Genomic DNA, 12,284 nt, shown 5'->3' with positions numbered 1-12,284 from the left:
TCAAATGTTTCCCCTCCTGCGGCATTTCCTTGTTCGCAAGGAATGACTATGGTTAGATGAGATTACATCATCGCCCAAGTGGTGTCAGCTTAGTGGTATCGGACTGTCAAAATGAAGACACCTGAAGCAGCTGAAGGCAAATACTAAGGAGTCATTGTAGGATTCTGCATGGGGGGAACAAACACACCACACTTCTGCTAAACAGCTGCCGTTGCCTGGGTTAACAATCCCTGCTTTTGGTGCAGACACCAATGAAAAGTGGACTATTGTTGGTCGAGGAAGAGAAAACAAAAGGGGGGAAATGGCTTGAAAGGCAGAATCATTGATGTGAGTGTAGGAACGTTAAATGTGGGGACCTTGGCTGGAAAGGGTAGTTTATGTAGATAGTTGGTTGAATGAGGAGAAATGTCTGCTTAGTATGCGTGCAGGAAACCAAGAGGTAAGGAAGTAAAACACGGGTCATGTGTTTTTCCATGTTTTAGAATGTTGTAGAGAAAATGGGCATAATTTTGAAGGAAGACTGACCATTGTTGTGGAAGTGAAGAGGAAGCCTGATAGGATGGTGAACTTGAACGCGGAAGGGCTCATGATGCACGTAGTCTCTGCTTTCACCCTACAGGTAGGATGTCTGTAGGGGGAGAAAGAGGGAATCTGGAACAAACTAGATGAGGTGATAGAGGGCATTCCCCTGAGGGTGCGAATCGTGATTGTGGCAGACATCAATGGCCATGTAGGTGAAGGGAACAGAGGTGATGAACAAATGTTGGGGATGTAAAGAGTTAAGGACTGAAATGCTGAGGGACAAATGCTGGTCGATTTTGCTGGTACACAATGGAGATAGCTGTATTGAACAAAGAAGAGAGTGGATGACTGTTGTATCAGACAAGAGTGGAGGGAGGACATCATAGATTGCAAAAGAGAAAATTCACTGTAGGTGGTGCCAAGGGAGAGCAGCATCGGCAAGTGGTCTGAAGAATGAGGCTAGTGACTAGCAAGAGGTAGACATTGAAGGAAGAGATTAAAGAGTGAGTGGTGGAAGTTGAGGCAGGAAGATTGCTGTTCAGAGTTTTAGCCAAGTAAACAGCCTCTGAATGGTCTGGACAAACTATTAGAGTAGGAAAGTACCACAGAAGTTGTGGAAGGAACTGCGTAGAGCAGGTATGTTGTCTGGGAAAAGATGGTAGGAAACAGTGGTGGTGTGATGAGGTCCACAAAAAGTTGGAGAGATGAGATGAGTGACAATGACAGACATAGTGAAGACTGTCACAGTTAAACAAGAGTCTGGTCAGCAAAAAAAGGGAGGAGAGAAGTATGCATTCAGGATAGTCAGGCTGAGAGAGATAAGAAGAAGATGTGGGACATGTTAGGTTGCCCAAGGACACGGATGGTAACCAGTGGATGGTAATGGTTATCAGCTGAAGATAGTGTGAGAGAAAGATGGAACCCTGACATATTTCTCTGATGCTGCTGCTGCATTGGCGTGTGAGTAATGGCTGTTTTACACATTCATCCATGCTTACTGTCATAGTGCTTTTAGTATTTTAACATTTTCAAAGATGCTATGAATACAGCTTTTACATGGATCCTGGAGTTTCTTTTCACTTACGTTTGATGTGAATTCAGGAACACTTGAGTGACCATCAGCTCTGTTCACCATTATCGTATTAATGCATTTTAACATTTGTGTCAATGGCTCCAAGACTTGTGAAGTCACGTGTCTTTAACAATGTTTTTACCTCATGCTTTGGGTGCAGTCCTCATGGACTGTCTCAGAACTAGGCTGGCACCAGAGTATTTACAGATGCACAACTGGCAATTAAACAGCTCTCCCCTCCCTGACCTCAAAGCTGGAATTAAAACAATTAATTACATTCTAGAGTGTAATTATTAGCAGACAAACTAATCCCATTCCAAACACACACTGCTCTTCTCCTTACCTTCCTCTACGTTCTGTCTAAATTTAGAATGGGGAAAAAAAAATCAGGAGATATTGGTGTGAAACTCCTGGGGAGGGAAACGCACAGGCGGGCTGTCAGTAATTAGGTTGAGCCACTTCTTGCCATTGTTAACATCCTGCTTTAATATGAGGAGAACCCCGCCCTGACCCTCTTAGACTTCTTCATTTCTACATGATGTCTCTTTTCCCACTTGTCTTTTTTCTCCCGTGCCTCGCATCTCTTCCGTGCGCCGCCGTCTCTCTTGCCGTTTCCTCTCAGTCCTCTCCTTGGCCTTTCACTGGAACCTAATTTTTCTGTTTTCAATCTCACTCTCCGTTCGTTCCCTTGTCCCCTGCTCTCCCAAGTGATGGATATTTTAGGCTCTGTGGTCTCTAAAAATATGCTCATACTGAAGGCGGGGTCATCAGCTTAATTAAGATTGGCGCAAACACGTCTGAAGTTCGCCCCTCTGTCCTTTCAACCTCTTTCTGTACAGTAAAGGCTCTGCTTTCACACCATATGTTGAAAAGATAATGACATTATCTCTATGAATAATGTAACGTGTCTTCGCTTTTACGTCCCATTGGTTTTCCTGCTGCTTAAGTTGTGTAATGTACTGTCGCTGAGTTAACCACCCCGCGAGAGCGTCGCTGCTTTTCCCTTTGTCCAGCTCCGGTAAGGGCATCACTCTCATCATGCCCTTGCTTCTTCATTTCACAATTTGATTTGCTCGTGTTGCCCTCGCTGTGTCTCTCTCTTTCACATTGACAATGACCCAGAAGTTTAATTGCCATTGTCAAGGGAAACTCTGAAAGAGGGTCACGCAGCCTCTAGTGCAACATCCTACTTATTTTGATGCCTTCTCAAAAGCTGCCCAGGGGAAAACGCAAGAGGGGTTGTAGAATGACTCACAGATCCAAATCTTGCTTTACCCCAAACAAATACCTACTTGTGTGTCTGTGTTTGCCAGGGTGAATTTTCTCGTCTCAAGCTGTTCCAAACTTGGCTTTTTTTTTGACAACGACACACTGCATGGGACAGTGTTCATGGGACAGCTCCAATGCAAATGAATTAGTCAGATTATGACAAAAGGCTACAGGACAAGAATGAGACCTGGAGGATTGGCGTCACGCAGGCAGGCCAGGGCATCGTGTCACATTTGACCTTTAATTTGCCCTCAATGTCTCCAAGTGACCTGAATGCCAAATTAAAGAGGAATGCGTGAATGCACATTTATTTTTCATATAAATTCCTTCACGAGACTATCCTAATGTTTTTCAATATATTTTCAGATAGCTTTCTAAAGTGCATTTTATATTACAAATCTTTCAAAATAGTACATCTGGCGACTTATCTTTCATACATATATGAAAGAAGATGAACAAAACTATGGACACGATAGCTTGTAGTAAGGGGAAAAAATTGTGAATTCTTATAAAAATATATATTTTTCAAGATTTATCGGGGTCAGTCAAATACAGTAAAACTAAAACAGAGACCCCTGCATCTGAAAGTGAAACTGAAAGTGTTATTGTGGCAACAGCTGCTGAATTCATCTCTGTTAACGTCTTTTTCTTTACAAAGCAAGTTGTTCAGTCGGTGACCTGGCGTGTTGGAATGGTAATGGGCTGGAGCCTAGGCTTTGGACAACCTGTTTCAAAATCTTAGATAAAAGCCTGCTACACCCTCTTTGACAGTCTTCTCTTAGTGCTGTGATATTCTCGCTACATGTGATGCTGTTCCTATAGTGTATGAAACTAAAGTTTCTTTACCTGGTCCCTGGTATCTTGTGTGTCCATAAATATAAAATATATCAGGTTTGTCATTTGACTTATAGCACTGACTCATGGGATTTTTGTTTGTGTTCCTCTGGCAGGGTTTGATGCAAACTCCTTTCATTCAACGGTTCTGTACCATTTATCAAAGTTATTGCTTGAAAGGCAACCAGGAAGCTATTTGTGCAAATGAATTTGATGCTGCAATGATGGATTTTGGCACATGCTTGATGAGGATGTCAGTCAGAGCTGTTTTCTTTCTTAAAATGAATGTTTTCACCTGAGATGCAAGTGTGAGACAAAATTACACTTGAAACAAATGATCAACACCAAACGGAAAATCTGGCTCTCCAGATAATGAAAAAACAACAACAAAAAACCATCAAAAATAGAATGACTTGACAGATTCGCTCGCCCAGAAACATGAAACTGCATTGGTTTTTGTGTTGAACGTCATCAGTCTTTTGATATTAGTATGACACCACCGCAAACTCATTTAGATCGGGGCAACTTTAATAAGACCTGCTGCAGGGCAGCTTGTAAACATGGCTGCACTACTTTCGCTTTCCTTTTGGACAGCCATCACACAAGCAGTGCATTTTGACCTTGATATCACTATAACTGGGTGACTGGTGTCCTGTTTCAAGATAGAATGGGAGTCACCACACTGTATTCCACCTCATCTCTTGTATTGTTTCTTGCAGGAGATGTACTCCAAAGGGATGATCCTGGCGAGTGCCATCAGGCAGGTGCGAAGTTTGGGCGACATTAATAAGTTTGAGGTTGTCACCTCGCTGCGAACCTTCATATTCCGTGCTGAAAGAGAAGGTAAAGAAACACATCCTTTCCATTTAGCCCTGTGATGTTGGCCGGCCACTTCAGCTTTGGTGTGTTTCTCTGTTGTTCTCTATGCGTCTTTGGCCTTTTTTAACCTCAGGTAAAAGGTTTTCATTTCTTTAGTCTTCACCACTTAAAAAATTCCTGACCTGGAACAAGGTCGCTCTACATTGAGTACCTTCTTGAAAATAGTGGTTTGAAAGTTTGAGCCAAGCGTCTTCAGGAATAGTTAATAGTTATAGTGTGTCTCTCGAGTGTTGCCAAAGTTTTAAAAAACTGAATAATGGGACAGTGAACAGATGATCGTATTTTGGTGTTCCCTTGGACACTGTTGACTTGACCACTCTCCTGCATGAGCTATAGAGCTGACTCTCTTGCTCAGTTTCTCAAGGCATGTGTGACTTTCTAAGCACTACTACTATGTGTCTCAATTTGAATTTGGCTATTCATGATGTTGCCCACTTATCAAATGTTGAAAAATTATGGAATTATTTAGACAATAGAAATGTGTTTAAATATTGTGTGAAAATGGTAGTCAGCCAGAGGTTTACGCTCCCAGTAGATGTCGCCATGAATGTTTCCAAAACAGAATGGGTGCTTATGAATATCTTGAATGCAACAATAGTCCGTCCTGCTTGTTGTCATTGACAAGTAAGTGGGTGTTGTCCGTGACTTATTTGGTCATCATTTTTAAATTTGCAGGAGAACTAGAAAAAAGGAGGAAGTGACCCTGACTGTATGTAAAAGCACAAACCACTGCAATAGTAGCTTAAGTAACATGCATGTTTTCCATGTTTGAACATTGAACCAAAATACAGGCACATTACAATATATTAAATATTTTTCATTCCAGCTTCATCAAACTAAATAGTAAATGCAGTCGACCTGACAGTGGAAAATGTTCTTCAATTAGCGGTGTGACCCGCTGAACTCGTATAGTGAAGCTGTCATACGGCTGTTACTGGATTGTGTCATTGAGGTGAGAAACCTTCTGGTTTTAGGCCTTGGTTGTCTGATAAATACAAATTACAACTAGAGAATGAGCCAGTTGAAGATGACAAACAATGTACAATCAAGACAGCAAACTGCAATGATTCCAGAATTGCGTTGGCACTTCAAAAAAAAAAAAAAAGTTCTGTCCGTCCCCATCTTTGAGGTCATTTTGACACAGTGCACTACTTCCGTGCCATCGCTCTCCTCTGTAATTTTCTTAATACAATATGGTGAAGTCAAGTACAAAAGCAAATGTCATCTTTTTTTAGCACACTCGCGATCCTCCCCTTTTTTGTTGATTCACTGCATCATTACTACGATGACTGCCGGCATTTTTGCAACCCCCCCCCCCACCCCTGCCGTTTTATGAGTCCTGTCCCCTCAGTGGAATCATTCATCACGCTGTCTGTAAGCTGAACGTCGTATGTCAGACTCAGTCTTCCTGACACAAGCTACAGGAAGTGTGTGTTTGATTTGGTGGTGGTCTCTGATTGCGAACGATGGGGTGGGAAGTCTCTTGGCTGGAGAGATGGATGGAGAAAAAGGAAGGAGAAACTTGGCCTCATCACCTCATGCATCTTTAAACAGGCCGGCTTGCCTTGTAGCAGAGTCATCAATCTTTGGGCGATGTACGCATGAGAAAAAAAAGGAGACATGGTGGGACTGTGGCATAGAGAAGGAGTAGCTTAGTGAAGTGGAGTCAAAGTGAGTGACGACGGTCCAGGAGGCGAAGCGTTAACATTATCGATGAGCAGCAACATGGACGTTATAAGAAAGGACAGACTGTATCAAGCAGATCCAGAAAGAAAACAACACTATATCAGGACGGGGACAGCAGGATGAGATGAAAAGGGCAGAGAGAGGCTGTAGAAAGGGGAGAAATGGAGGAGGGAGAACCGAGTAAATTATTGAAGGCCACCGGAGAGAGTGTGCACACAGCTGTCAGCTGATTCTCCACTTGGTCTGCAGGTGGCCTCTTCCCTCAGGTACTGACAGATCCAGAGAGGAGACGTGGAGCAAGGACGGAAGAAAGGCAGACTGGCTCAGGGAGGAGAAGTAAGGGAACGGTGTGATGAGATGCAGTGAAGAGGAATCAAAAGAGATGATACCACAGGAAGACACCGTCGACGAAGGAAGTGTCGGCATTCACTTGTTTGCAACCTCTCAGCTGCCTTGTCAAGTTGATAGGAGAGACAATAGCTTGACTGTTTGTGGATCGTTTATATCGCAGTCGATAGATTGGCTCAGCTTGAAATGCTCTGACAGCTTTTTTTGATAACTTTTTAACAACCTATTATTTATGCACTCATTAAACTGATACAAGTGACCACTTGGGGGCACTGTAGCATTTTGTAATTGTCGTGTTAGTAGTTATAAACAATCGTGAAAAGCATGTCAACTCTACACCTCTGTGCAGTCTTTGAATCGGAGGAAGAGTAAGCTCTTTGTCACGTGGGTCATATTCAACCGCTCGACCACCCCGCTTGACACTTAAATAGTTGTGCCCATCTAAAAAGGAAAGCATGCACAAATGACTAAACCAAACCTGCCCCATGAAATGTGGGTGACTAATGGTCTAACTATGGGTCATTGGGAAATTTGTTATCTACAAAGATCATCCTTGTTAAGCAGCGCGACTCATGACGTCACAGAGAGCCAAGTATGGACGTACTGTCTATTCCAAAATGGTACTTTGTTACGTCACAGTTTTACACAGTTTTTTGTGTAACGCTTCAATTGATCTAAAACTAGATCAGTTTTAATCCGCATGCTTTTGTCATTTGCACTTCTTTCGTACATTGGTACGTTTTTTCGCTGCCTTTTTCTGAAATACTGACCCTGTTTTTAGTATCTTTATCCAGGAAACAGTTATAAAAAAAGGCAAAGACGGAATTACTCAAAAGGAAATGATTAATCATTAAAACAGCATCAAAATATGATTAGTGAGGCTTCAAATCCACAATGGACTCGCTTTATCATGCAAATGTATCAGCCTGGCTTAAATTTTAATTAGTCTCATTTAGTTTCCTAAAATCATGCAATCTGTGGGCGAGCTGAGGCTCAACTAGGAATCAGGAACGCAAATATTTGTTTCTGTTTGGTACATATGTCGATATCTGCCCCTCCTTTGTTTTTTTTTTGTTTTTTTTTTCTGTCTTATCTTTCTGGTGTGTGATGATGGAGACTGTGTGGGCGGCCTCTGCGGAACAGACCCCGCTCTCATCTCATCCACTCTCTACGAGGATTATCTGTCGCTCGACTCGTCATTTCTCTCAGTGGAAAGTGGATTCTGCTATCAAACACAAATCCAGCTCTGTTTCTCGCTGAAAGACAAATACATGGTTGAGAGCGTTCAATAGATATATTCATACATTTTGTGCAATAGGAGTTACATATGGTTAAAATATTTTCCCAAGCACTCAGGATCCTGTTTGAGCCACTGGTGTGTCACTCGTTTTTTCCTCAATAATCACACGCCTCCTTTGATGAAAAAATGGATCAGATGTTTGTAACGTTCCATCATCTTGTGATAGTCTCTGGTCAAAGAAAGTCTGTAATATCTAGTCTTCTGGACTACTGTGCAAAGTAATTTAAATATCTTCATATTATTTTTAGAGCGGACACCAGTATCGATATCCGATGGCTTAAGAAAGCTGAAAACCAATATTAAGGCTAGATGTTCTGGGCCGATGTCTGTCTGTCAGATTTGCCTTTGGTCTTAAGAGAGTACTTTGAGGAGATTCATTTGTTTGCAAACCGTCCATGAGAAAAAATAGACAGTATACATTCAGATTTCACTTGCACCTTCCCAAAGGCACAAATGAGCGGCACGCTATATTCCTAACACAAGAGGCCGCAATTGGACAAAATACTGGCACGGACCGATATGATGGCGGCCGATAAATGTGTGGACCAACAAGTGAAAAATGTCCCAAAAATGGCCAATATATCGGCCCAGTCGACCTCCAGTTGGTGGCTAAAAATCTGCAACAGATGCCCAGTTTTGTGAAAGAAATCAGGACACTCGTCTACAACAGCAGTTCTCTGTGTCACCATCTCCCCATGTCACTGGTGAGGACTGGGCGGGAAAGATTTTACAGCAGTTGGACAGATCGACCCTCGTCTCTCGTATGTGGTGTCAAGTATCAAGCGAGATCATCTTCCATCTGATGAACTAGTACCTGTGCCGCCGTCACATTGACCTTTTTGGTAAAAATATGAGTTAACATCTGGATGTAGTGTTTTATTTTGACCTAAATCTACCGTATTTTCCGGACTATAGAGCGCACCAGAATATTAGCCGCACTCCTTAAATCTAAGAAGGAAAATAGATGTTTTCCGTACATAAGCCGCGGGTGAACTGTTGCTGTCTGTGCTGCAGAAAATGCATGAGGATCACTTCTAGCGATCCTCTAGTTGGATGTGATGTTGTCGGTAAATAAGACGCCCGTAATGTCATCGGTTTGATGTGACGACGCCCAATAGTTTTGCCTGCATGACTCTCTTTAGACTGTAAAAACTAGGGATGCCCAGGACACAGGGAGAGTCTTCAACCTCTTTTATGAAAGTTTCCACTCTGAATGTTTGCAAAAGTTTCAGATTCAGATGGCCAAAGAACGCTGTATCTGAAACACACAAAACAGCAGCGGATTTGGTCGATTCTGTCTTAAAACGACAACCAAGAAAGGCTGCTCATCTGTCAGTCATTTGATATATACACTGCCTCGAATGTTCATGCGGTTGAGCCATGTTGGCTTCTTGGAGGCATCATCAGTAAAGTGTGCTATATACATTGAAACAATGGTCATTGGAGTTCCCGATCATCAACCCCCTTCCCCAACCCCTCCTTGTAGGACGTCACATGTGAGGGGAAGCATTCTACTAATTCAACATGCTACATCGAAGGATGACTTCAGTGTCAACATTGGACACAAAAATGACCCTGAAAATAGTCTATATTTGAATCTTTGGGAGTATATGGCCTTCAGACTGTGAATCAATTATCAAAGGTCTTCTCACTGATCTTCTCACTGAATCAGGCATTCAGTGGTGATGCTTGCCTGAATTCAATTGAAGACACCAATGACATTTCATGGAACTCTATTCAGCCCTAAAGTGTGCTTCTGTTTGCCGAGAGAATCCCTGAAATTTAGCTGCGGTTGTAAACTAAGAGCAGCCACGCAGCCCTTTGAAACGCACACAAACTCAAACAGCTTTCCCAAGTCCTCCCACAGATTCCCGGGCTGCATCCTCCATGTTCAGATTGGCAGTTCCAGCAAAAATGTGAGCAATGTTGGAGCCAAACGTCCTGAATAAATGAACAGGCAAATAAGTGAGCAGGACAGGTAATGGAAGTCAGAAAGCAGGGTGGGAACGGAACAGTCAAACCAAGCGATGTAAAGACAAATCAATAATTAAAGCGGCCATTCATAATTGATTCCCACTCTTTATGAATTCCTAATAAGATTGGAGGTAGCCCGACCAGCAGGGCCAAAGCCAGAACCAGACAGTGGTAACAAGTATTTTAAGTGGGGAGACGGAACTTTAGAGTGGAGACGTAGAGATGAACACATGTAAGGTCAAAGAGAGGCAGCAAGGGGGATTCGCAGGGTCGGGGACTGGGAGTCAGTTTGGCAAAGTATTTTCTTTTGAAGCTGCTGTAGGTGATTAGAGTTGTAATCCAGAACTGGTGGTGCAGCAGGCTTGTCCACACAGGAATAAAGATAAGACAAAAGAAATGATGTATTCAGACACAAGAAATCACTAAAAGAACGAGATCACAGATGAGTCTCCCACAGAGATGTGGGACGGGACGATGGGATGTGCTTGAAAGTATATAGTTGCAGATAGTAGTCAGAATTCAGCTGATGCAGGTCTGCTGTTCTCTTTGGAGGTTTCTCTGGTGAATACGTTAGAATGACTTCCACAACATGTAGACAGGCTGGGAAAAGAAGCCTCGCTAAATATGGTACCTCAGTTGGAGATGTCTGGAACTGCAGGAAATGAACTCATGCTTGATAATATGTCAGTGGTTTTCTGTTAACAGGCATTTATATTTGAGCTTCTTGATCAGAGCCAATACAGTTGATGGACAGTTATCATTCCACCCGCTGTACTGTTATACTCTCAATCAGTGACGTGCAGTGAGGTTTGTGGCTGGTGAGGCACTGACTTCATAACAATCAGATTTACAAACACATGAACCCTGCAGAGTAGCCTATTCCCCATTTGATTCGCAGCACTTAACGGGTTATGTTAAAAATACCATTTCCCCTTTTTGACATACAAACTGTAGTGTACAAAAAAAAAAAACACAAAAAAACAAACAACGTTATTATGGCCTTAACTTTTATGCTGCTTGGTGAGCGGGTGGTGAGCTTGTTGTCTCAGGCGTCTCGGCGCTAGACGCCGGAAACTACATGTACAGGGAGACGCCACACAAACATGATAAATGCCAGGCATTAAAAGGATCTGATCGCTGTCTGAGTGGATGACATCGTTCAAAAACAACTTCTCAAACACCCAGAACACTGAGGTGTGCAGCTGGGTGATAGTACAACACAGCGCAGGCCAGCGATCCGGGACTCGCAATGTGTGCGGATGTTTGATAACTCACGTGTTTTCGCCTTTATTAGGCTGATAAACATCTGATTTTATTGACACAGATTTGCTTAATGTCGCACTCTACAGTAGCTATTTTCACTGCTGTGGTCTCGCCACAGCACAGCTGTCTGCATGAGAACAGCGAAGAGGAAAGACGTTGATTTTCCCCCCAAGTTACTGAACATCACCAGAGTATTCATTGATCATTTCTGTCGTCGGGATCTGAATTTCACTGATAAAAAACTTTCTCGATCGTCAGTATCTCACTGTGTTCAACGTCTTGTGAGAGCAGCATGGATCAATATAGGCTGTTGTTTGTTGTCACTTTTTCTGTTGTCGCAAGAACAATCCCTGGGCTCACAAGAGGAGAACTGCATGCCTCACTTTGTGGCTTTTCGCGGCCGTTTTATGATCGCTCAGCGCTAGAAACTTGTAACACACATACAGTTGTTGACCCAAAAAATCATGATATCCATCAGCTATACAATAGCAAAAGTGTTTGGACATTTTAATAGCAACATACAGAGAGACGGCAATACGTTGTCACTGCATAGCATGCCAGCACGGTTAGTCAAGTTGTTGCCCCATCTATGGTGAGGCTCAGCAGGTGGCTGCCTCACCGCACTTCTCTTGTTTGAACAATAAATGTGAAAATTCAGTGTTTTTGAATAAAAACCTAAAACTGATGTAATTAAAAAAACATTCATAGTGTAAATCAGTGGATAAACATATCCTGACTGCACGTCACTGCTCCCAATTCTGGTTTCAACATGGAGGGTGGTCTTTTGTCCTGACAGACACCCAGCCCATTTTTGGGACCTAGCAACAGTTATTGTTCTGTATTTGCTAGAAATGTGGTCACAATTTAGGACAAGTGGCTGAAAAAGCAACAAAACAAGCCAGCTAGGTCTATTATGTCCACTGCACCATACTGTACGAAGCGTTTAGTAAAAATGAATGGGTGAGGTCAGTCGCATAGTTTTTGACTTAACTGACCACTGACCTTATATTTTCACTGAATTGCTGAGAGTGCGCGAGTTAAGGAAGTCGGATGTTGAGCAGCACTTTGAAGTCAGAGGTCCTAGCGCTCTTCAGGATGCGTAAGCAAGCTAATGCTTAGACACTACAGCTTAGTTGT

The 12,284-nt window shown here is 42.7% G+C and overlaps 1 protein-coding gene across 5 annotated transcripts in view; it reads left to right on the top strand.

Annotated features, from left to right (window-relative positions):
- Positions 1 to 12,284, top strand: part of arap2 (ArfGAP with RhoGAP domain, ankyrin repeat and PH domain 2) — a 125,916-nt gene that overhangs the window by 23,918 nt on the left and 89,714 nt on the right. For all 5 annotated transcript variants that reach the window (XR_008414182.1, XM_053859945.1, XM_053859941.1 and 2 more), the window contains exon 8: positions 4,417 to 4,540. Coding sequence is in view for 4 of the 5 variants with exons in the window: in XM_053859945.1 (XP_053715920.1) it covers positions 4,417 to 4,540 (124 nt within the window). In the remaining variant the exon portion in view is untranslated. The remainder of the gene's footprint in view (positions 1 to 4,416; positions 4,541 to 12,284) is intronic.

Source organism: Synchiropus splendidus, chromosome 3 (genome assembly GCF_027744825.2).
Source record: "Synchiropus splendidus isolate RoL2022-P1 chromosome 3, RoL_Sspl_1.0, whole genome shotgun sequence".
Classification (NCBI taxonomy): Eukaryota; Metazoa; Chordata; class Actinopteri; order Syngnathiformes; family Callionymidae; genus Synchiropus; species Synchiropus splendidus.
The sequence above is the reverse complement of the archived record's forward strand: the minus strand, read 5'-3'. Positions and strand labels throughout refer to the sequence as shown.